The sequence below is a fragment of the Hylobates moloch genome, unplaced genomic scaffold (assembly GCF_009828535.3).
Source record: "Hylobates moloch isolate HMO894 unplaced genomic scaffold, HMol_V3 SCAFFOLD_3, whole genome shotgun sequence".
NCBI lineage: Eukaryota > Metazoa > Chordata > Mammalia > Primates > Hylobatidae > Hylobates > Hylobates moloch.
The window spans coordinates 64736954-64762911 of record NW_026652278.1 but is presented as its reverse complement, the minus strand read 5'-3'; the positions used below and the strand labels follow the sequence as shown (position 1 = coordinate 64762911).

At 44.0% G+C, this 25958-nt stretch overlaps 1 protein-coding gene, 1 long non-coding RNA gene and 1 pseudogene across 2 annotated transcripts in view; 1 reads left to right on the top strand and 2 right to left on the bottom strand.

The window, feature by feature from the left end:
- LOC116458877 (uncharacterized) overlaps positions 1-25069 on the bottom strand; it is a 40800-nt gene extending 15731 nt beyond the window's left edge. The window contains exons 1-2 of the long non-coding RNA XR_004245419.2: positions 20912-25069; positions 3999-4140 (exon numbers count right to left, since the gene is read on the bottom strand). This is a non-coding gene — a long non-coding RNA (uncharacterized LOC116458877). The remainder of the gene's footprint in view (positions 1-3998; positions 4141-20911) is intronic.
- LOC116458873 (transmembrane protein 256-like) lies at positions 11000-11591 on the top strand (annotated as a pseudogene).
- Positions 25070-25074: 5 nt separating the features above from the next.
- Positions 25075-25958, bottom strand: part of TSPAN15 (tetraspanin 15) — a 56185-nt gene continuing 55301 nt past the window's right edge. Inside the window, exon 8 of the mRNA XM_032138929.2 lies at positions 25075-25901. Within this exon, the coding sequence (XP_031994820.1) occupies positions 25752-25901 (150 nt within the window). The 3' untranslated portion in view covers positions 25075-25751. The remainder of the gene's footprint in view (positions 25902-25958) is intronic.

Genomic DNA, 25958 nt, shown 5'->3' with positions numbered 1-25958 from the left:
TCAGTCTTTACGCTGGTGTCTCTCTATTCTTTCTGGTTGTCTGAAGCTCCTCTAGTAGATGCCACAGGAAGGGGCAATGGAAACAATATTCCCTGAGTTCCCACATGTTGGTAACAGTTTGTCTCTGCTTTCACTTCTAACTTAAGGAGCTTTTTGCCTAGATGATCAGAGAATTTTTCTTTTTCTTCAAAGCCTAGTAATTTTCCTAGAGTATTATGTGGAAAACACAAACTGTTTTTCCTCTGCTCTCATGCCACATTTAATACAGAATACATCTATGACCAAATGTCTGTGGGTTTTCCCAGAACACCAAACAAGCAATCAATTCTGCAGCAGACGCCATCTGGGTGTCCACTATTCAGTTCTGACACTAGCTACCTTGACACAGCATCAGATAACACAGGTTGAGCACTCAGTATGCAAAGACTGCTCCCCACTTTTTAATGCCAATCACAAGCCCTAGGTTGTTTTACCTGTGCTTCTGACCAGCTGACTATAAATTGGGGTACCCATGACCCCCTCCTTGGGTTTGATTAATTTTCTTTTTTCTGTATTTTTTATTTTTCCATAGGTTATTGGGGTATGGATGGTGTTTGGTTACATGAGTAAGTTCTTTAGTGGTGATTTGTGAGATTTTGGTGCACCCATCATCCCAGCAGTATACACTGCACGCTGTTTGTAATCTTTTACCCCTTGCCCACTCCCACCCCTCCCCCCAAGCCGCCAAAGTCCATTGTATCATTCTTATGCCTTTGTGTCCTCATAGCTTGGCTCCCACATGTCAGTGAGAACAAATGATGTTTGGGTTTCCATTCCTGAGTTACTTCACTTAGAATAATAATCTCCAATCTCATCCAGGTTGCTGTGAATGCCATTAAGTCATTCCTTTTTATGGCTGAGTCATATTCCATCATATATATATACATGTGTATATATATACATGTATAATGTATACGTGTGTATATATATACGTGTGTGTGTGTGTGTGTATATATATATATATATATCTCACAGTTTCTTTATCCACTCATTGATTGATGGGCATTTGAGTTGGTTCCATGATTTTGCAATTGTGAATTGTGCTGCTATAAACATGCATCTGCAAGTATCTTTTTCATATAATGACTTCTTTTCCTCTGGGTAAATACCCAGTAGTGGGATTGCTGGATCAAATGGTAGTTCTACTTTTAGTTCTTTAAGGACTCTCCACACTGTTTTCCATAGTGGTTGTACTAGTTTACATTCCCACCAGCAGTGCAGAAGTGTTCCCTGATCACCGCATCCACACCAGCATCTACTGTTTTTTGACTTTTTGATTATGGCCACTCTTGCAGGACTAAGATGGTATCGCATTGCAATTTGATTTGCATTTCCCTGATTGTTGGAGATGTTGAGCATTTTTTCATATGTTTGTTGGGCATTTGGATACCTTCTTTTGAGAATTTATTCATGTCCTTAGGCCACTTTTTGATGGGATTGTTTGCTTTTTTCTTGATGATTTGTTTGAGTTCATTGTAGATTCTGGATATTAGTCCTTTGTCAGATGTATAGATTGTGAAGATTTTCTCCCACTCTGTGGGTTGTCTGTTTACTCTGCTAATTGCTCCTTTGCTGTGCAAAAGCTCTTTAGTTTAATTAAGTCCCAGCTATTTATCTTTGTTTTTATTGCATTTGCTTTTGGGTTTTTGGTCATGAAATCCTTGCCTAAGCCAATGTCTATAAGGGTTTGTCCAGTGTTATCTTCTAGAATTTTTATAGTTTCAAGTCTTAGATTTAAATCCTTAATCCATCTTGAGTTGATTTTTTTATAAGGTGAGAGATGAAGATCCAGTTTCATTCTCCTACATGTGGCTTGCCAATTATCCCAGCACCATTCATCGAAAAGGGTGTCCTTTCCCCACTTTGTGTTTTTGTTTGCTTTGTTGAAGATCAGTTGGCTGTAAGTATCTGGGTTTATTTCTGGGTTCTCTATTCTGTTCCATTGGTCTATGTGCCTATTTTTATACCAGCACCATGCTGTTTTGGTGACTACAGCCTTACAGTATAGTTTGAAATCAAGTAGTGTGATGCCTCCAGATATGTTCTTTTTGCTTAGTCTTGCTTTGGGTATGTGGGCTCTTTTTTGGTTCCATATTCTAAAAACAATTTTAGAATTGCTTTTTTTAACTGTGAAGAATGATAGTGGTATTTTGAGGAGAATTGCATTGAATTTGTAGATTGCTTTTGGCAGTATGGTCATTTTCACAATATTAATTCTGCCCATCCATGAGCATGGGATGTGTTTCCATTTGTTTGTGTCATCTATGATTTCTTTCAGCAGTGTTTTTTAGTTTTCCTTGTAGAGGTCTTTCACCTCCTTGGTTAATATTCCTAAGTTTTTTTTGGTTTTTTGTTTTTTGGGTTTTTTTTGGCAGCTATTGTAAAAGGGCTTGAGTTCTTGATTTGTCATAGATGGCTTTTGTTACATTGAGGGAAGTCCCTTGTATGCCGATTTTGCTGAGAGTTTTAATTGTAAAGTGATGCTGGATTTTGTTGAATGCTTTTTCTGCATCTATTGAGATAATAATGTGATTTTTGTTCATTCTGTTTATGTGGTGTATCACATTTATTGACTTTTTGTGCAGGTGTATCTTTCTGGCATGCTTTTATTGTCTGTAGTAATATTATTTTCCCCCTTATTCTCTTTTTTCTTACAATACTTTGGGGTTGTTTGTTTGTTTTTTTGAGACAGTCTCACTGTGTCACCCAGGCTGGAGTGCAGTGGCACAATCATGTCTCACCACAGACTTGACCTCCCAGACTCAGGTGATCCTCCCACCTCAGCCTCCTGAGTAGCTGGGACTACAGGCACCCACCACCACACACAGATAGATTTTGTATTTTTAGTAGAGACGGAGTTTTGCCATGTTGCCCAGTCTGATCTCAAACTGCTGTGCTCAAGAGGTCCACTCACCTCGGCTTCCCAAAGTGTTGGGATTACAGGCATGAGCCACCACACTCAGCCTATAACACTTTTGAATAAGATTTGACCTCCGTATTTCTTGTTTATTTTTATGTGAAATTAGTTTTCCTGAACTTTTAGAAAAAGCAATAGTCAAGATATTTTCTATGACTATATTAGTCTCTTCTGTTGTGTTTATATAGTGTTAAAAATATAGTGGCTTGCTTGTTCAGATTTCCTAGTTCTGTCTCCCTTGCCCCATTTTTACCTAGATCAGCTCTTTACTTCATTTTTATTTTTCCTGTTCCAAGCAGTTTTTATTCCAACTCCAGACTTAATCATGGCTAGTTATAATCTTCATATTCCTATGCTAGAATTGTTATAAGAGATCACTTTGGAATTTTGTAAGTAGTATTTTTAGCATTTATTGACAGAATTATGTGATTTTTGTTTTTAAAGTATCTTTCATTTATGTTGACAGATTTCCTACTTTTAAACTGTGTGCACTGAGAATGTTTGCATATATATATATGAGAGAGAGAGAGAGAGAGAGTCTCACTCTGTCACCTAGGCTGGGCATTGCAACCTCTGCCTCCCAGGCTCAAGAGATTTTCATTTTCAGCCTCAGCCTCCCAAATAGCTGGGATTACAGGCACGCACCACCACCCTTGGCTAATTTTCATATTTTTAGTAGAGATGGGGTCTCACTATGTTGGCCAGGCTGGTCTCGAACTCCTGACCTCAAATGATCCACCTGCCTTCAACTCCTGATGTGCTGGGATTACAGGCATGAGCCACCACACCCAGCCACATCCATATTCTTAAGTGAAATTGGTCTATAATTTTTTAGGCCATTTTATGGACTTCAGGTCTATAATGTTTTGGGAACTTATTCATCAGATTTTGTTATTAAGGTCATGTTTACTTTATAAAGTGGCTAGCAATGTTTTTCAACCATCTGGAATAATTAGAATAACAAAGTTTCCATTTGTTAAAATTTGATAAGGATTCAGCATTTCTTCTATCTCCTGGGCCCACACTAGACTACAGTTCTCACCTTTGCTTGTTGTTAGGGTACCATGTGACTGAGTTCTGGCTAATGGAACAGGGCAGAAGCAGATCCTTTCCAGACTTGGGGCATAGGAACCTTCAATTTTCCATCCTCCTTGCACCTTCTTTTGCAATGACCTTGAAACCACCTGTTAAAGATAGTAGATATCCATCAACCAATGAGTGGATAAAGAAAATGTGAGATACATATATATAAACAGACATACAGGCCGGGTGCGGTGGCTCACGCTTGTAATCCCAGCACTTTGGGAGGCTGAGGTGGCTGGATCACAGGGTCAGGAGATCGAGACCACAGTGAAACCCCGTCTCTACTAAAAATACAAAAAAATTAGCCGGGCGTGGTGGCAGGCACCTGTAGTCCCAGCTACTTGGAGAGGCTGAGGCAGGAGAATGGCGTGAACCCAGGAGGCGGAGCTTGCAGTGAGCCGAGATCGCGCCACTGCACTCCAGCCTGGGCGACAGAGTGACTCCATCTCAAAAAAAAAAAAAAAAAAGAAAAAAAAAACAGACATAACAGACATACACACCATGGAATATTACTCCACCATAAAAAAGAATGAAATAATGGCATTTGCAGCAACCTAGATGGAGCTTGAGACCATTATTCTAAGTGAAATAACTCAGGAAAGGAAAACCAAATGTCATGTGTTCTCACTTATAAGTGGGAGCTAAGCTATGAGGATGCAAAGGCATAAGAATGATACAATGGACTTTGGGGACTTGTGGGGGAAAGGTGGGAGGGAGGTGAGGAATAAAAGACTACACACTGGGTACAGTGTACACTGTTTGTATGATGGGTGCACCAAAATCTGAGAAATCACTAAAGAATTAATCCATGTAACCAAAAAACCACCTGTTTCCCAAAAATGATTGAAATAAAGTAAACTAATAAAAAATTAAAGATAGTAGACACATAAGATGGAAGTAACATGGAATCTTGAAATACCATTGGAAGATTGTCACCTAACAATGGGAAATGTTGTTTTGGTCTTTATGTAAGTAGAAGGTAAACTTCTATTGTGCTAAGCCCCTGAGATATACAGAGGGAAGTTACAAAAGTTAATATTACCTTATTAATACTATAGAGAGCTGTAAAATCATCCAAACTTGATACATTTCTAAGTCATGGATTTTCTAACAGTTTAATTGAGATATAATTCATATGCCATACAATTCACCTATTTAAAATGTACTGTGCAATTGATGGCAGTGGGCACTTTAGATGGCTGGGCCAGCTGCTATCACACTGGCTGCAGCGGGGATGCACCATGGAGTTGCACCTCCATGGAGCCAGTGGAAGCCAAAAACAAGTGGGAGCCCTGCCCCTTCTGAGTTGGGGTGGGAACTCTCCAGGTGCCACTGCAGCCACCCAAACCATAGCTGCAGACTCAGGCATCACTGTACTCTCGGGAACCCGGGAAGAACTCCCTCCCCTTGCAGGCTCAGAAGTGCCTGCTCCCACTGCCTGGCTTCTCCCTGCTGTTGGCACCTACTCCAATCTTGGAGAAAAGTCTGGCAGAGCCAGGGCACCGTGAACAGCAGACAAATTCCTGGGCAGAAGGGGGTGGATTCCTGGTGAGGCCCCACCTTCAGGCTGGGAGGGTCTGAAAGCTGCGGGCTGGGCTGCTGGTCCCACGGACTGGAGTGGGAACTTGTAGTGCCTTTTCTAGGCCCGCCCATGGCTGCCCATGGACCAATCAGCATATACTTCCTCTCCTCTGAGGCCCATAAAAGCCCCAGGCTCAGCCAGAGCTGAGCATGAGACAGTCAGGGCGACCAGCTGCAGAGAGGGGCAATCCACTCCAGGGTCTCCTCTCTGCTAGTGGCTCAACATTCTCATCAGGGCACCCTCATCAGGATACCCTGGCTGCAGAAAGCAGCTATCCTCTGTGGGCCTTCTGTGAGCTGTTCCATTGTTCAATAAAGCTCCTCTTCACCTTGCTTATGCTCCACTTGTCTGCATAGCTCATTCTTCCTGGTCACAGGACAAGAACTTGAGACCCACTGAATGGTGGGGCTAAAAGAGCTGTAACCAACAGGGCTGAAACTGTAACGCCAGCAGGGCGGGCCTTGCCTGCCATGTTGTGGGTGAAGAGGAGAGAAGAGCTGCCACCCTAAAAGAGCTGTAACACCAATAGGGCTGAAACTGTAACACCAACAGGGTGAGCCCCTTGCCCACCATGTTGTGGGTGAAGAAGAGAGAAGAGCTTCTGCCCTTTGGGGAGCCCAGACCTGGGAGCTCCCCTGACAGAGCTGTGTATCCCTCTTTGGGGCCCTGCAGTGCCTGGTGTCTCCAAGCTTCCAGGTGACACTGCATTCCCCAATGCCAGCCAGGGAAACTGCTTGCAGTGCACCTGGTCCAGCTGCAGTGTCACAGAAAGACGGCACCTGGAGCTGCCTGCCCCGCAGCAGCAGCCAGTGTGTCCAACTGTGCACAGTGGCCAGACTCCATGCTTGCTCACATACTCCTTGCCGCTCCACACCTGATTCGCCCTTGGCAGGCATGGGATCCAGGCGGATAGCATGAGTGCAGTGTGCCAGGCCAACTGAGCCCAAGCAAAACTTGGGCAAAGGCACCACTGGCCACAGAGGTTTCCAGCCAGAAAAGTGACACCCCAAAGATCCCACAACACAATGGTTTTTAGTATATTCAGATATATACAACCATCATCAAAGTAAATTAAAACATTTTCATCACCTCAAAAAGCAGCTCCATATCCTTTAGCTGTCACCCCCCTAACTTTCCTACCCCCACCCACAGTCCCAAGCAATCATGAATCTACTTTCTGTCTCCATAAACTCTTATGCTACACATTTCACATGAATCTAAACACATAGTCCTGTGGTCTTTTGCAGTTGGCTTATTTCATTTAGCATAATGTTCTAAAGCAAGTTTGTCTGACCCATGGCTAAAAGGTTGCATGCGGCCCAGGATGGCTTTAAATGTGGCCCAACACAAATTCCTAAACTTTCTTAAATTTCTTTTTTTTTTTGAGATGGAATTTCACTCTTGTTACCCAGGCTAGAGTCCAGTGGTGTGATCTCGGCTCACTGCAATCTCCGCCTCCTGGGTTCAAGTGATTCTCCTGCCTCAGCCTCCCGAGTAGCTGGGATTACAGGTATGCACCACCACGCCCAACTAATTTTGTATATTTAGTAGTGACAGGGTTTCTCCATGTTGGTTAGGCTGGTCTCGAACTCCTTATCTCAGGTGATCCGACTGTCTCAGCCTCCCAAAGTGCTGGGATTACAGGCATGAGCCACTGTGCCTGGCCAACTTTCTTAAATTTTTTAGCTCATCAGCTATTACTAATGTTAGTGTATTTATATGTGGCCCAAGACAATTCTTCTTCCAGTGCGGCCCAGGGAAGCCAAAAGTTTGGACACCCCTGTTTTAAAGGTTCATCCAATGCTGTAGCATGTATTAGAATTAGTACCTTTTGTGGCCAAATAACATTCCACTGTATGGACATAACACAACTTGTTTATCCATTTGTTCACTGACGAACATTTGGGTTGTTTCTGGTTTTTGACCACCATGAATAATGTTGCCATAAACATTTGTGTACAAATTTTTCTGTGAACATGTTTTCATTTCTCTAAGGCATATACCTAGGAATAAAATTGCTGTGTCATATGGAAACTCTATATTTAATCATTTGAGTAACTGCCAGACTGTTTTTCAGAGTGGCTGCACTATTTTACATTCCCAACTGCAATGTATAAAGGTTCCAGTTTCTCCATATTCTCACCAATGCTTGTTATAATCTGGCTTTTTTTTTTTTTTTTTTGAGACAAGGTCTCACTCTGTCACCCAGGTGGTACAGTGGTGTAATTATGGCTCATAGCAGCCTCAACCTCCCAGGCTCCAACAATCCTCCCATCTCAGTCTTCTGAGTAGCTGGGACTGCAGGCATGCACCACCACACCGGGCTAATTTTTATTTTTGTAGAGACAGGGTCTCACTATATTGCCTTGCTGGTCTCGAATTCCTGGGCACAGGCCATTTGCCCACCTCGGCCTCCAGAAGTGCTGGGATTATAGGCATGAGCCATAGTGCCCAGCTATCTGGCTTTTTCATTTTAGCCATCCTAGTGGATGTGAAGTGGCATTTCATCGTGGTTTTAATTTGCATTTCTCTGATGATGTTGACAATTTGGAAATTTGTTTATCTTCCTTGGGGAAATATCTTTTCAGGTTCTTTGCCCAATTTTTAATTGAGTTATTTCTCTTTTTATTATTGAGTTGTACTGAGTCATAGACTTTTAATCACATTTTAATCTTGCATATGGTTACAGACCTATTTGAGATATTTTTAAAATTAGTTTTGGTAACATAATCTTCTAGAAAATGATTCACTTCTCTGGTTTTTTCAAATCTACTGCCATAGAGTTACACATTATACTCACCTATAATTCTTTTCATCTCTTCAATATCTGTGGTTATATCATATCTCTTCTTCCTAATATTGTATATTTTAACTTCTTTTCTACTCTCTCAATCTTATCCAGGCTTGTTTGGGGGTGAATTCTTTATCTTTTATAGAAGATAAAGTTTGGTTTTATTAAATTTTTTCACCAAGTTTTCTTTTCTACTTATTTCAATGTTTATCTTTTAGAAATTCCCTATAGTGTCTTGTCTATTTTATTCCTTTGATTATTATTCTTTTCTTCAGATACATCAGATAGGAGCTTAATATTGTTCATCAGTGTTAATCATCAGTGTATCTTTACCTTAGGTTGAATACCTTTTTTTTTTTTTTTGAGACAGTCTTGCTCTGTCGTCCAGGCTGGAGTGCAGTGGTGCGATCTGGGCTCACTGCAGCCTCTGCCTCCCAGGTTCCAGCAATTCTCCTGCCTCAGCCTTCTGGGTAGCTGGGATTACAGGCGCACGCCACCATGCCTGGCTAATTTTTATATTTTTAGTAGAGAGGGGGGTTTCACCATGTTGGCCAGGCTGGTCTCGAACTCCTGACCTCAGGTGATTAGCTGGCCTCGGCCTCCCAATGTGCTGGGATTACAGGCATGAGCCACTGTGCCTGGCCAGGTTGAATACTTAATAAACTTTGTTTAAAGTCTTCTTCTTTTTTTTTTTTTTTTTAAGAGATGAGGGTCTTGCTATGCTGCCAAGGCTGATCTTGAACTCCTAAACTCAAGCAATCTGTTGCCTCAGTTGCACCAAAGTACTGGGATTACAGGCATGAGCCTGGTTTAAGTCCTTTATTCTAAATAATAAAAATATTTATGTCTATATATTTTCTTTTGTGAAGAGTTTTAAATGCATCCTGTAAGTTTTATATAATTTGGTCTCCTTTTGTTGATAATTTTAAATTTCACATTTTATGAACTCTAAAAATACAGAGGTTGTTTAATAGTGTTTATTCATGCCTGTAATCCCAGCACTTTGGGAGGCTGAGGTAGGAGGATCACTTGAGGCCAGGACTTCATGACCAGCCTGGACAACAGAGCTAGGCTTGTCCCTTTTTAAAAAAGATGCATATAGGCCGGGCACGATGGCTCACACTGTAATCCCAGCACTTTGGGAGGCTGAGGCAGGCAGATCGCCTGAGGTTAGGAGTTCGAGACCAGCCTGGCCAACATGGTGAAATCCTGTCTCTACTAAAAATACAAAAATTAGTGGGGCGTGGTGGCAGGAGCCTGTAATCCCAGCTACTTGGGAGGCTGAGGCAAGAGAATAGCTTGAACCTGGGAGGCAGAGGTTGCTGTGAGTGGAAATCACACCATTGCACTCCAACCTGGGTGACAAGAGCTAGACTTCGTCTCAAAAAAAAATAAAAGACGCATATGTGTATATATATATCTATATGTATATATAGATATATATATATAATCTTGTTATTTTAATTATTCAACCCCCAATTTCCTTGTCTATTTTTTTTGTCTACTGAATTGTCAAATTCTGAAATTTATGTTTAGATCACCCACTATGATTGTAGTTTTCCTTTTTTTCTTTTTTTTTCTAGTTTTCAAGTTCTGTTTGTAGCTTTAAAATATGTTATTGTGCTTACTTAACTGCTGCACAGTTTGGCACATACAGGCTTATGGCTGTTTTGTGTTCTTCACGAAGAAGGAGATTTTCTAGAAATGGGTATTGGATTTGATCTTTTTGTTTGTTTGTTTTTTGTTTGTTTTTGTTTTTGTTTTTGTTTTTGTTTTTTGAGACAGAGTCTCACTCTGTCACCCAGGCTGGAGTGCAGTGGTGCAATCTCAGCTCACTGCAACCTCCGCCTCCTGGGTTCAAGCGATTCTCATTCCTCAGCCTCCTGAGTAGCTGGGATTACAGGCGCGCCGCCATGCCCAGCTAATTTTTGTATTGTTAGTAGAGACAGGGTTTCACCATCTTAGCCAGGCTGGTCTTGAACTACTGGCCTCCAGTGATCTACCCGCCTCGGCCTCCCAAAGTGTTGGGATTACAGGTGTGAGCCACCATGCCTAGCTGGATTTGATCTATGGATACACTATAAATCTCGTAATACCGAACCATCAGGATGGAGGGCCACACTGATTTTGTTAATGTGTGTGTAACTTTAACTTTCTGCTTATATTCTGAGATAATTCTTTTTTATTTCTGAAACGTCATAAAACAGATGTTTATGTTAAAATACTTATCAATATATATTTAGTTGTAGATTTTCTTCTTTAAATTTTGTAGAATACCGAGTGAATCCTGAGTCTACACGTTCACCCCATCCCCTTTCCTTTGACAAGCTAAAAGTATAGAAAAAGGATCCCAAATAGCCAATCCAATCCTGGCAAAGAGGAATAAAGTTGGAGGGCTGACACTTCCTCATGTCAAAACTTACTACAAAGCTACAGTAATCAAAACCATTTGGTACTGGCCTAAGGACAGACATACAGACGAACTGAATAAAGTACACAGCCCAGAAATAAAACTTATTTATGGCCAATGAGTTTTCAAAAGGGTGTCAAGGATGTTTGTTCATCCAGCGCCTGACGATCCACAGCCATGGCTGGGCCAGGGGCAGCTTTCCACCGGTGTGGGTACCTTGTCCCGAGCTGGGGCCTTTGGCTTGGCTTCCTATCGGGTACATGACACCCAATTCCCAGATGCCTCTGGGAAGGAGCTCTTTGACAAGGCCAGCAAGTACCACTTCTTACACAGTCTGGCCCTATTAGGGGTGCCCTCTTGCAGAAAGCCCCTTTGGGCCAGGTTACTGCTAGCCTCCGAAACGACCTTATTCTTCACCAGCTTTTACTACCAGGCTTGGGGTGGAGACCCCAGCATCCAGACTTTGGCCCCTGTGGGAGGGAGCCTGCTATTCTTGGGCTGGCTTGCTTTGGCTCTTTGAGTTCTCTTTTGTTTAATTACTGGGTTTTTGGAGTAATTTTTTGAGAGTTGGAGCAGAAAAAGGATTAAAAGGGAAAGGCAAATAACAAACAAACAAAACAAAATGGTGCCAAGACCATTCAACGGAAAAAGGACAGTCTTTTAAACAAATGGTGGGAAAACTGGATATCCACATGCAAAGAACCATTACCTTACCCCATATACAAAAACTGGATATACACAAAACTCAAAATGGATCAAAGACCTAAATGTAAGAGCTAAACCTATAAAACTCTTAGAAGAAAACACAGGGGAAAGTCTTCCTGACATTGGATTTGGTGATGGTTTCTGGGATATGACATCAAAAGCACAGGTGACAAAAAAATAGATAAATTGGACTTCATCAAAATTTAAAACTCTTGTGTATCAAAGGACACTATCAAGCAAATGAAAAGACAACCTGCAGAATGGGAGAAAATATTTGCCAATCATGTATCTCAGTGGTCCCCAACCTTTTTGGCACCAGGGACCAGTTTCACGGAAGATAATTTTTCCATGAATGGGGGCGGAGTGGAAGGGGATGGTTTCAGAATGAAACAGGCATTAGAGTCTCACAAGGAGCATGCAGCCTAGTTCCATTGAATGCACAGTTCACAATAGGGTTTGCATTCCTATGAGAATCAAACGTCACCACTGATCTGACAGGAGGCAGAGCTCAGGTGGAAATGCTTGCTCACCTGCTGCTCACCTCCTGCTGTGCGGCCTGGCTCCTAATAGACCACGGACCAGTACCCGTCTGGGGGTTGGAGACTCCTGATATATCTGATAAGTGATTGATATCTAGAATATATAAAGCACTCCTACAATAAAAAAAAAAAAAAAGCAATCTGGTTCAAAAATGGACAAAAGACTTCAATTGACCTTTCTTTTTTTTTTTCTTGAGATAGGGTCTTGCTCTGTTGCCCAGGCTGGAGTGCAGTTGTGGGATCATGTCACTGCGCTCACTGCTCACTGCAGCCTCGACCTCCCCAGGCTCAAGTGATCCTCCTACCTCAGCCTCCCCAGTAGCTGGGATGACAGGCATTGCCACCACACCCAGCTAATTTTTTTTGTATTTTTAGTAGAGACAGGGTTTGCCATTTGTCCAGCTGGTTTCAAACTCCTAGGTTCAAATGATTTGCTCACCTCAGCCTCTCAAAGTGCTGGGATTATAGGCGTGAACCACCATGCCTGGCCCCAAATTAACTTTTCTTCAAAGATATGCAAATGGCCAATAAGCACATGAAAAGATGCTGAACATCACAAGTCCTTAGAGAAATGCAAATCAAAACTGGGAGATACCACTTCACACCCATTAGGTTGGCTGTTGTATCAGGGTTCTCTAGAGAAACAGAACCAATAACATATAGAGAGATATACAATAAAGGAGATCCATTACAGGAATCGGTTCATGTCATTATGGAGGCCAAGAAGTCCCCAGTCTGCCATCTGCAAGCTGAAGAACCAGAAAGCTGGTGATGCAATTCAGTCTGAGTCTGAAGGCCTGAGAAGCAGGGAGCTAATGTTGTAAGTCCTGCTCTAAGTCTGAAAGGCCAAGAGATAGGAGCACCGATGTCCAGGTGCAGAAAAAGATGATGTCTCAGCTCAAGCAGGAAAAATGAGTTTGCCCTTCCTCTGCTTTTTTTCTTTTATTTTTACTTGTATTTATTTTATTTATTTATTTATTTATTTTTGACACAAAGTCTTGCTCTGTCTCCTAGGCTGGAGAGCAGTGGTGTGATCCCAGCTCACTGCAACCACGCCTGGCTAATTTTTGTATTTTTAGTAAAGTTTTTCTGGCCATGTTGGCCAGGCTGGTCTCAAATTCCTGACCTCAAGCAATCTGCCCGCCTCAGCCTCCCAAAGTGCTGGGACTACAGGTGTGCACCACCATGCCTGGCTAATTTTTATATTTTTAGTAGAGACAGGGTTTTGCCCATGTTGGCCAGGCTGGTCTTAAGCTCCTGACCTCACATGATCTGCCTGCCTCAGCCTCCCAAAGTGCTGGGATTACAGGCGTGAGCCACTGCACTCGGCCCTACGTATCACTACACAACTAGCTTTTCTCCTCAGCATTGTTCTTGAGCATGGATACATGGAACTTTAGTTCCTTCATTTAAAGTGCTGTATAGTATTCCACACAAGAACATACCAGAGTCCTCCCATTTTTCACTATTATAAACAGCGCTGCAACAGACACCCTCGTGACTGTCTCCTGGAGCACCTATGTGAATGTCTCTAGGGCTCATCTGCAGGCAGTGAATGGGCCACAGGCAGTTGAGTTTCTAATCCCCCAAGCCCAGGGCCTGGGTGCCTCCTACCTTTACCCAGGGAACTCATAGATACTATGTTTCTCTATAAGCATTGAAGACATTGGGAAGGACTGCCACAGGAGTTGCACATTGTTAATTTTACTGAGTTCTTTTACTTTTTAAAATCAAGAGTTTATGGCCGGGCGTGGTGGCTCACGCCTGTAATCCCAGCACTTTGGGAGGCCAAGGCTGGCGAATCACGAGGTCAGGAGTTCGAGACCAGCCTGGCCAATATGGGGAAACCTCATCTCTACTAAAAATACAAAAATTAGCTGGGCATGGTGGTGCGTGCCTGTAGTCCCAGCTACTCAGGAGGCTGAGGCAGAAGGATCGCTTGAACCCATGAGGTGGAGATTGCAGTGAGCGGAGATCACATCACTGCACTCCAGCCTGAGTGACAGAGCGAAATTCTGTCTCAAAAAAACAAAAGAAAAAAAATCAAGAGTTTACTTCTTTAATAACTTCTATTTATTCCTCGTTTCCTTTACTCTGGGGTGGCGGGGGTGTTGGTAGAGGGAGGGCATGGCAGGCACTCGGGTGAGACAGCCATGACCCTCGTCCTTGTGTGTTCTCAGTGATGCTCTGTCCATAACCTTTTCCTTTGCATCCTTTGCACGTTTCTCATCTGGCCCTTTGATATCTTACATTTGATTTTTACATTTTCAGGTCTGCTATTTGTTGCATTCAATGCAAATTGAAGTCAGTTACTGTATTTTTTATCACTGTCTCCTACCATGGATTGTCCTTATCTAATGAAAGTATTCTCTTGTACCTTACACAGAGCCTGAAGTACACATATTCTGTCTTTGCCAATACAATGTAGAGCTGAGGAAGGGTATACTCTGAATTGTGTGTCCAGTCAACAAAGATTTATTGAGCACCTACTATATGTCTTGGGAGGTGCAGGAGCTACAGTGATCATAAGACGCAATCCTCGCCCTCTTGTTCTCCTTTCCCTGTAGCTGCCCCCTTTCCCATGGGCCCTCCTGGTGGCTCCTCTAATGGAGAGTTACTTCCACAGGGCGTTGGATGCATGGGTTGCCCTGGCCCCACACAGGCTCCTCAAACCCTGTCAGAGCCCTCCTCACAGAGCCAAGGCAGGGATATTGGGGCGTGTGGTGCCAGCTGGGTCCTGGCCAGGGTAACATTCTCCACAGGCCCGTTCCCCTCCCGGGAACTGTGGACCAGGAACCTCTGGGTGTCTCTGCTGCTCTGTGGTGGAACCTGTGTCCTGCTCTCACTGCCCACTCTCTATCTGGGTGGCTCTTCTCGTGGGAGTTGGTTTCTGAGACTCACTTTTGCTGCCAGCAAGGCCCAGATGATGCTGAGGGGCCCTCCACCGACTAGCCCAGAGGTTCCCCAGTGGAGTCCTTGTCAACCTCAGGAGGGCAGCTAAGGCCAGTCATAAAAATCCCCTTCAGGAGGCCGAGCCCCCGGCAGCTCCTTGCTGATGGTGTCGGTCTGGGCCCCTGCTAGAAGCTGCTCCAAGAACTGCCTCAAGCGCAGGCTTAGCTTCTCAAGTTGATGCGGATATTTTCTATTTGTGTGATTTCTCTGGGTTTTTCCACTGGATATCGGGGCTGGGGTCAGCCCTGGCATGCTGACTTTGGCAGATGGAGGAGAAGACACAGGAGCAGGGAGAGGAAGGGACGGCGCAGCCACCAGCATGGTGACAGGTGGCATTAAAGGGCACCCGTACATCTGGCACAGCCACTCCCTGAGCCATTACACCTGGAAAGCCTCAGATGCCCCTTCTGGAGAGGAGAAGGTAGAGGCCAGACAGGGACAAAGGTTTGGCCACAGCCTATAAGGAGTGCAACACGCTGATCCTGGCCCTCTGGAGCTCACACATGGGATCCAGTGAGCCCACTGAGTCCTGGGGGCCCAGAGAGTGCAGGGGCCACAACCCCAGGCCATTTCCATTCCCTGGGTTGGCACCTGCTTAGTGAGCACCCCTTATGTCCCAGGCACTGCAACCTCATCTCTCAGGAGACAGCAGAGCAGAAAGCAGATCACAATCGCACCCCCCAGTGGGGGAGACTGACCATACAAAAACGAATCAGTGAAATGGATACCCTCAGTGATTGCAGTTTATTATCATGACCTGTTACTATATAGCCTGTTCAGTGCAAGGGCAAGTGCTCAGGGAGGAGTGGGTGCTGAGCCCTCGCAGGGGCTAAGAACTTTCCATGCATGATCCCTTGTCCTCCTCACAGAGACCTGGCCAAGTGGGGATCATCCTCTTGCTTTTGCAGATGAAGAACCTGCCCTCCAGAGCCCTAGTACTCCCACTTCTCATTCTGGCATCTAAGTCATGGCCACCCTCCCTCCCAGCCTCAGTCCGGGCCCCTCTGCAGCTGTCTAAAGACCGAGGCCTCCCTCTGGTGGCCACATGATGCCCAGGTGGAGGCACTGCTGGGGGCTTCACCTCAGATCCTATTGGGGGAAGGAGGCAGCACTGGCCCTGATCCTACTCAGCTACTCAGATGCAGGCAGAGTGGTTCAAAACCTGGTTCTTCCATTTATTCCACTAACTGTATGACTTGAATAAGTCAGCTGATCTCTAAGCCCCTATGTCCTTACCTGCCAAATGCAAATCATAAAGGCCCTGCCTTTTTGCTGTGATGACTAAATGGGATGAAGAATGAAATGTGCTAAGCAAATGCCTGGTACATAGTGACCGAATGAGAGCTGATAACAGTAACCTTGGTTGCTACTCCTATTGTTAGTATCCGGCCTCAGTTTCCCAGCCTATGAAATGGGAATGGGAAAGTCTCATCTGTCCGAACTTCACAAAATGATCACTCTTTCGGTCAACAATTATTTATTGAGCACCTACTATAATCAGGACCTATAGTATTTTAGGCTCCCTCACCTTGTGGTCTGCTCTTTTGGGGTATGGAGTGGAAGGCAGACTCCTGCTGCCACCCAGGCAGGTGCCCAGGCTCTAGGGAGTGGAGAGGGTGGAGTTGCTGAGTGCTGGCTGCCAAGCCGCGCCACCTAGCGACCACATGCCCCCATGTCAGCTCTGCTCATTTTCTTGCTGGGAACACTTGTGCCTTCTGCCTGGGCTTTAGGACTACAAATCAGGCTCCCTCCAAGAGGTCACGAGCTGTGGAATGCCAGGGCCTTGTGCCAGAGCTTGTGGCCCCATAATACTTCTGGGTGCTTCTCAGGCCCCAGGAAGGTGGTAGGCAAGGCAAGAGCTTGGAAGGAGCCAGGCTCTGGGGTTGCTGGCAGGGCCTCTTGGACTGCAACTTACTAAGCTAGTCTGGCCGTTATCTTTCCTCTCCTGCAAAATGGGTGATCATAAAATAAGTCCCTCCACACACCGAATTGAAATGAGCCTCAGAGGAGATGGGAAGGCGGGGGAGGATGTGAAAGTGTTGGGAGCTGGATCTTCCTGTGAGAGGACAGATGGAACCGTGTGAGCTACGAATGAACCGAGTCAGCCCTGGCGACCTGCTGACTAGAGCAGGGACCCAGGGCTGAGGCTAGAGTGGTGGATAAGACCTCAAATTGCAGGCTGGATGAGGTCAACAAGGGACTGTGGATAGAAAAGACAGATGAGGCCCTCAAATGCTAAGAGGTTGGGAAAGTGAAATCAACAACTGAGACTCATAAGAGGGGGCCTCAGAAGTAAGAGAAAAACTAGGCAAGGTTGGTGTCTTGGAGGAAAAACAAGAAGGCATTTCAAGGAGGAGAGAATGATCAACTGGCCACATGTGGCAGGTGAGCCAAGCTGAGTAATGCCACGGAGACATAGGACCTAGCAATGCAGGGGTCACTGGTGATGCTGATAAGACAAGAGTCTAATTAGGGAGGTCCAAGAATGACAGGAGAAGAGGAACCAGGAATAGAGAGGACAGACGCTCTTTCAAAGCAGTTGCTGTAAAGGGAAAGAGAGACAGGGCAGGGGCTGGAGAGGAGAAATCATCAGAAGAGCCTTGCTTATCTGTGTGCTTGTTTAAGATGGGAATACTAAGAGCTTATTTATATGCTCATGAGAATGGTCCAGCTGGCTCTTTGAGAAGATCTTTAAAATCTATAAACCCCTAGCCAGACTAATTAGGGAAAAGAGAGAAAAAGACAAATTGCCAATATCCAGGAATAAGAGAGATGAAATCACTACAGGTTCTAGAATAATAAGGGAGTGTTAGAAACAACTTTATGTCAATAAGTTTGACAGCTTAGATGAAATCAAATTCCTTGAAGGAAAAAACTGCCAAAGCTCTCAAGAAGAAATAAGTAGTCTTATATCCATTAAAGAAATTAGATTTATAGTTTAAAATCTTCCTACAAAGAAGATTTTCCAGGTAGCTTCACTAGTGAATTTTATCAAACTTTTAAGGAAGAAATACCACCGATTCTACAAACTCTTCCAGAAAATTGAAAAGGAAGGAATATTTCCCAGCTAATTCTACGAAGCCAGCATGACTGATACCAAAATGTGACAAAGATTTTACAAGAAAACAATCCTCTTAAACAAAGGTGCAAAAATCCTAAACAAAATTTCAACAAACCAAATCCAACAATATATTAAAAGGGTACTACATCATCACTGAATGGGGCTTATTCCAGGAATGCAAGGTTAATTCAGCATGTGAAAATCAATGAAATTCACCATATTCGCAAATTTTAAAATATGCAGAAAAGGCATTTGACAAACTCCAACATCAAGTCCCAACAAAAATGTTCAGTAAACTAGAAATACAGAGAACTTAGTCAACCTGGATAAAGAATGTCCATGAAAAACCTACATCCAACATTATACTTAATGATAAAAGACTGAACACTTTCCCCCTAAGATTAGGACCAAATCAAGGAGGTCTGCTCTGACATTTGCTATGTAACGTTGACCAAAACGTAGTGAAAAATCCAGAAGTAAACCTACAGATATATGGACAATTGTTTTTCAACAAAGGTGCCAAGGCAATTCAGTGGAAATTCATCCCTGCTTTCAACAGGTGGTGCGGGAGCAATTGGATATGCATGTACAAAACAGATTAACTTTGATGCATACTTTGTAGCATGTTAGAAAATTAACTCAGGCCGGGCGTGGTGGCTCACGCTTGTTATCCCAGCACTTTGGGAGGCCGAGGCGGGCAGATCATGAGGTCAGGAGATCGAGACCACAGTGAAACCCCGTCTCTACTAAAAAAAAAAATACAAAAAAATTAGCTGGGCGTGGTGGCGGGCGCCTGTAGTCCCAGCTACTTGGAGAGGCTGAGGCAGGAGAATGGCGTGAACCCGGGAGGCGGAGCTTGCAGTGAGCAGAGATCGCGACACTGCACTCCAGCCTGGGCGACAGAGTGAGACTCCGTCTGAAAAAAAAAAAAAAGAAAATTAACTCAGAACGAATCCTTGACTTAAATGTAAGAGCGTTACATAATTGTAACATAACTATAAAAATTCTAAAAGAAAATGTAGGAGAAAACCTTTGTGACCTTGGTTTAGGCAAACATTTCTCAGCTATGACACCAAAAGCATCATGCATGAAAGAAAACATTGATAAATTGGAGCTCATCAAGTTAAAAACTCCTGCTTTTTGGAAAACACCATTAAGAGACTGAAAAGACACACCACAGACTGGGCATGGTGGCTCATGCCTGTAATCCCAGCACTTTAGGAGGCTGAGGTGGGAAGGTCCTGAGCCCAGGAGTTCAAGGGCAGCCGGGGCAACAGAGTGAGACCCAATCTCTACATGAAGGAGAGAGAGAGAGAGAGAACAAGACAAGCCACAGACGGAAATTTTTCAAATCATACAACTAATCAAGGACCCATATCAGTAATATACAAAGAGTTGTCAAAATTCAATAACACAAAAACAATCTAATTTTTTAAGAAAATATTTCAAAAGACACTTCAGCAAAGAAATTATGTGGATGGCAAATATGTCTACGAAAAGCACTCAACATGATTAATTATTAAGGAAATGCAAATCAAAACCACAATAAAATATCACCACACACCCATTAGCATGACTAACAAAAACTGGCCATACCAACTGCTGGCAAGGATGTAGGGAAACCAGAACTCTCATACGCTGCTGGTGGGGATACAAAATTGTGCAACCATTTTGGAAAATAGTTTGGCAGCTTCTTAAAAAGTTAAACATATGGTTACATATAATCCAGCCATTCTACTTCTAGATATTTACCCAAGAGAAATGAAAGTATGTGTTTTTACAAAGACACATGCACAAGTGTTCATAGCAGCTTTATTTGTAACAACAACAACAAACTGGATACACAAACGTCCATCAGTAGGTGAATGGATAAATAAACCATGGTATATCTATACAACAGTATACTGCTCAGCAATAAAAAGAAATGAACTTCTGATATATGCTACAAAATGAATGAATCTTAAAATGATTACTGAATGAAAGAAGCCAGACAGAAAGAGTGCATGCTGTATGAGTCCACCTATATAACATTTTAGAAAATACCAAGTAATTTATAGAGACAGAAAGCAGAGCTCTGGTTGCTTGAGCATAGGGTGTGGATGGTGGGAAGGGCTATAATAAACAGATTACAAAGGGACAAGAGGACATTTTTTAGAGTGATGGATATGTTCATTATCTTGACTGTAGTGATGGTTTCACTGACACATTTGTCAGTTTAAATACACGCAGTTTATTTTATATCCAGTATACCTCCATAAATTGTTAAAAATATATTTCAAGAATATGGTATTAGACGTTTTTATACAAAATCAGTCTTCCTTAATGCATCTTATAAAAAATAATTATATAACAAATAAATCGAAAAGCAAAGCCCACAAACCTCCTCAACTTCACAAATGATGTAGGCTGCGCAAATATTATTATTTTCTATGTGTGTCGTGGTGTAGGAAAGGACTCGTTTATGGTTGCATCCTTGTGAGACAAGAGGCCATGATAACGTCATTGGCTTTAAAGCACAAAAGGGTGTCTGTCATGGCCAGGGAGTCCCCAGCCACAGGACGGACAAAGCCCTCTCCAGGTACTCTGCTTCCATCCATTTCATTTTTTTTTTTTTTTATACTTTAAGTTCTGGCATACACGTGCAGAACGTACAGGTTTGTTACATAGGTATACACGTGCCATGGTGGTTTGCTGCACCCATCAACCCATCGTCTACATTAGGTATTTCCTCTAACGCTATCCTCCCCCTAGCCCCCCACCCTCTGAAAGGCCCTACTGTGTGATCTTTCCCTCCCTGTGTCCACGTGCTCTCATTGTTCAACTCCCACTTACGAGTGAGAACATGCGGTGTTTGGTTTTCTGTTCCTGTGTCAGTGTGCCGAGAATGACAGTTTCCAGCTTCATCCATGTCCCTGCAATGAGAACAAAGACACGACGTACCAGAGTCTCTGGGACACAGCAAAAGCAGTGTTTAGAGGGAAATTTATAGCACTAAATGCCCACAAGAGAAAGCAGGAAAGATCTAAAATCGACACTTTAACATCACAATTAAAAGAACTAGAGAGGCAAGAGCAAACACATTCAAAAGCTAGCAGAAGGCAAGAAATAACTAAGATCAGAGCAGAACTGAAGGAGATAGAGACACAAAAAACCCTTCAAAAAATCAATGAATCCAGGAGCTGATGTTTTGAAAAGATTAACAAAACAGACTGCTAGCAAGACTAATAAAGAAGAAAAGAGAAAGGAATCAAATAGACACAATAAAAAAATGATAAAGGGAATATCACCACTGATCCCACAGAAATACAAACTACCTTCAGAGAATACTATAAACACCTATGCAAATAAACTAGAAAATCTAGAAGAAATGGATAAATTCCTGGACACATACACCCCCACAAGACTAAACCAGGAAGAAGTCGAATCCCTGAATAGACCAATAACAAGTTCTGAAATGGAGGCAGTAATTAATAGCCTACTAACCAAAAAAAGCCCAGGACCAGACAGATTCACAGCCAAATTCTACTAGAGGTACAAAGAGGAACTGGTACCATTCCTTCTGAAACTATTCCAAACAACAGAAAAAGAGGGACTCTTCCCTAACTGATTTTATGAGGCCAGCATCATCCTGATACCAAAACCTGGCAGAGACACAACAAAAAAAAGAAAATTTCAGGCCAATATCCCTGATGAACAACGATGCAAAAATCCTCAATAAAATACTGGCAAACCAAATCCAGCAGCACATCAAAAAGCTTATCTACCACGATCAAGTCAGCTTCATCACTGGGATGCAAGGCTGGTTCAACATACGAAAATCAATAAACGTAATCCATCACATAAACAGAACCAATGACAAAAACCACATGATTGTCTCAATAGATGCAGAAAAAGCCTTCAATAAAATTTAACACCCCTTCATGCTAAAAACTCTCAATAAACTAGGTATTGATGGAACGTATCTCAAAATAATAAGAGCTATTTATGACAAACCCACAGCCAATATCATACTGAATGGGCAAAAGCTGGAAATATTCCCTTTGAAAACCGGCATAAGACAGGGATGCCCTCTCTCACCACTCCTATTCAACATACTGTTGGAAGTTCTGGCCAGGGCAATGAGGCAAGAGAAAGAAATAAAGGGTATCCAAATAGGAAAAGAGGAAGTCAAATTGTCTCTGTTTGCAGATGACATGATTGTGTATTTAGAAAGCTCCATCTCAGCCCAAAATCTCCTTAAGCCGATAAGCAACTTCAGCAAAGTCTCAGGATACAAAATCAATGTGCAAAAATCACAAGCATTCCTATAAACCAATAACAGAGAGCCAAATCATGAGTGAACTCCCATTCACAATTGCTATAAAGAGAATAAAATACCTAAGAATACAACTTACAAGGGATGTCAAAGACCTCTTCAAGGAGAACTACAAACTACTGCTCAAGGAAATAAGACACAAACAAATGGAAAAACATTCCATGCTCATGGATAGGAAGAATCAATGTCGTGAAAATGGCCATACGGCCCAAAGTAATTTATAGATTCAATGCTATCCCCATCAAGCTACCATTGACTTTCTTCACATAATTAGAAAAAACTACTTTAAATTTCATGTGGAACCAAAAAAGAGCCCGTATAGCCAAGACAATCCTAAGCAAAAAGAACAAAGCTGGAGGCATCACGCTACCTGACTTCAAACTATAGTATAAGGCTACAGTAACCAAAACAGCATGGTACTGGTACCAAAACAGATATATAGACCAATAGAACAGAACAGAGGCCTCAGAAATAACACCACACATCTACAATATCTGATCTCTGACAAACCTGCAATGGAGAAAGGATTCTCTATTTAATATTTAATAAATAGTGTAGTGAAAACTGGCTAGCCATATACAGAAAACTGAAACTGGACCCCTTCCTTACACCTTATACAAAAATTAACTCAAGATGGATTAAAGATTTAAACACAAGACCTAAAACCATAAAAACCCTAGAAGAAAACCTAGGCATAGGACATAGGCATGGGCAAAGACTTCATGACTAAAACACCAAAAGCAATGGCAACAAACACCAAAATTGACAAATGGGATCTGATTAAACTAAAGAGCTTCTGCACAGCAAAAGAAACTATCATCAGAGTGAACAGGCAACCTACAGAATGGGAGAAAATTTTTGCAATCTATCCATCTTACAAAGGGCTAATATCCAGAATTTAAAGGAACTTAAACAAATTTACAAAAAATAAAATCAACCCCATCAAAAAGTGGGCGGAGGATATGAACACACACCTTCTCAAAAAAATAAGATATTTATGCTTCCATTTCTTGAGAGGTGAGTGACGAAGGTTTGGAAAAGAGGAGATGAGTGTCTGCTGGAGCTTAGCCATCTGTGGCACCAGCGCTGGTTCACGTAAGCAGCTGGCCAGGGGTGCAGTATGAGGTAGAGGGGTGTCTGTGAGTGGTGATGGAAAGAGGGAAGATAAGGGGTCCGGGTTCCGGGTTCCAGGTAAGGTGACCTTGGATAAGCGATTCAGACCAGCCTGTCTCCTACGGTGCCTCGGCCATCCTGCTGCCCCTAAAGGCAGCTGCCGTCTCCCCTCTGGGCACAAAAGGGGTTCTCAGAACAGCCAGAGCCCCAGGACTACAAGGCCTCCAGCCAGACACAGAGCTTGACCTGGCCTTGTGTCCATTAGGTCAAAGTGGGACAAGACAGAGGCTGCAGCAGTGGCTACAGTGAATATCCCCGGGACAGAGCTTCGGAAGCAGCTGCAGCCTCCACTGGTTTTGCACGCCTAGTACCATGTGTGCACAGGAGGCAACAGAGGCAGTAGAGCAGAGGGGCTGAGTGGCTCAAGAGATCCTACCTGGGCTCAAGTCACGGCTTTGTCACTTACCAGCTGCCTGGGCAAGTTACTTAACTGCCCTGTGCCTCAGTTTCCCCACTAATAAAATGGAGATAAGAATTACCCTAGTCGTGAGGATTAAAGGAGTTAATATCGTTCCTGGCAAAGTATGCTCTATGGTGTGTTTGTTATTGTTGTGTTATTGCATACTTTAAAATACCCTCCTCCTGCCCCTTCTTACACATGGGTTTGGCACCCATGGCAGACCAAGCATCTAACCACTTAACTTCTGAGTGTATAGACGGTTCCCACCGTTAGAGTTCTTCAGGTTTGGGGTTCTTGCTGCTTTATTTATTTTCTTTTTTTTTTTTTTTGAGATGGAGTCTCTCTGTTGCCCAGGCTGGAGTACAGTGGCGTGATCTCGGCTCACCACAACCTCCGACTCCCGGGTTCAAGCGATTCTCCTGCCTCAGCCTCCTGAGTAGCTGGAACTACAGGCGCACACCACCATGCCCGGCTAATTTTTGTATTTTTAGTAGAGATGGGGTTTCACTATGTTGGTCAGGCTGGTCTCGAACACCTGACCTCGTGATGGCCCACCTCAGCCTCCCAAAGTGCTGGGGTTACAGGCGTGAGCCACCGTACCCGGCCTCTTGCTACTTTATTTCTATTGCCCTGGCTACTAAGAGCCTCACAAAAAAATCTAGATCCCATGTCTTAGGGCCTGAAGGTTTGGGTGGACCGATCCACGCAAGTCCCGGCATCTCCAGCAGGGGTCGACCGACACCACGCTCTGCATGCGTTGCGCGGCAGCCATTGGGCACACTGAGGGCTGCAGGGAGCGCTGTAGGTAGACCTGTGGGCAACTCTGCTTCCCTGGTCCCCCACCCTGTCCACCGCATTTCCTGGAGGTGGAGCCTCATGCTGTACCTGGCCCAAGGTGTTTCCCTCGGTTCTCGGTAAAATAGGCGTGGTCACCTCTGGCCCTGAGACTTCCCCCACTCCGCCTGTATCCCAAGCTATGCCAAATCTTCACCCCATGCACCCGCTTCATCCTCGCATCCACAAGGGGTTTCCAAATTCAGGTTGCAGCCTTCCTTACCCCCATCCCAACAAAACAGCACACGTGAAAGGCAAAAAAAAAAAAAAAAAAAAAAAAAATCATGTTTTTATTGTTTGATTAACTGGTTAGGGGAAGGGCAAGAATAAGACATGCGGGGAAATACCAGCTTTGATTAGTCAGAAATTCCTGTTATCTGTACAAAAAAATGAATGTTACAAAAATCACTTAAAAAACTAGGCTCAAGGAAGCAGCCGCCCTTGCAAGAGGGCTCAAGGCACCTGGGAGGCTGAGAAGAGGCCAACCTGGCCCTGGGCGTGGCTGCGGGGACAGCTCTTCCCTCCTGCCCTTCCCCAGATGCCCTTCCCTCCTGCCCCGAGGGGCACACTCCCTCTCCCCAATTACAGGTGCTACAAAACTGCCTTGAATACCACTGGCCAAGGCACTGCCAGAGATGAAATGGGCCCTGAGCGGAGCCCCAGGCTCTCCCTCCCCACAGCCCAGGCCTGGAGAAAGGAGGGCCTTGTTCCCCAGGCCCCAGGTGGGCACAGATTCCAGAGCTGCCTTGGGGAAGCCTCTTAGGGGAGGCCCAGGCTCCGCCCCATGGGAAGGCAGAGGCCGTGGGACCCACACACAGGCACACACAGCCCTGGCTTTGGTCAGTACTGAGTGTGGGCAGAGGGGCCGCAGCCCTGTCCAGCCCCATGATGTTGACTGAGAGGTGCTATCCCAGACGGTCCTTGCTGGAGCTGCCATCGCAGGCTGGGCCCTAATTGGGGTAGCACAAGCAGCATCCCGTGCCCGCCGCCTCCACACTGGGCTTGGCACCGGGCCCCAGGAGCCCATCAGTGACAGAGTGCTCCATGATGATGTCCTCCACCCGGGTGATGTACAGCAGCGTCAGCAGCACCCCCAGGAACTGAGAAGAAGGGGCAGGGCTGGTGAGGGCCTGCTGGGCATCAGGGCAGCCCTCCCT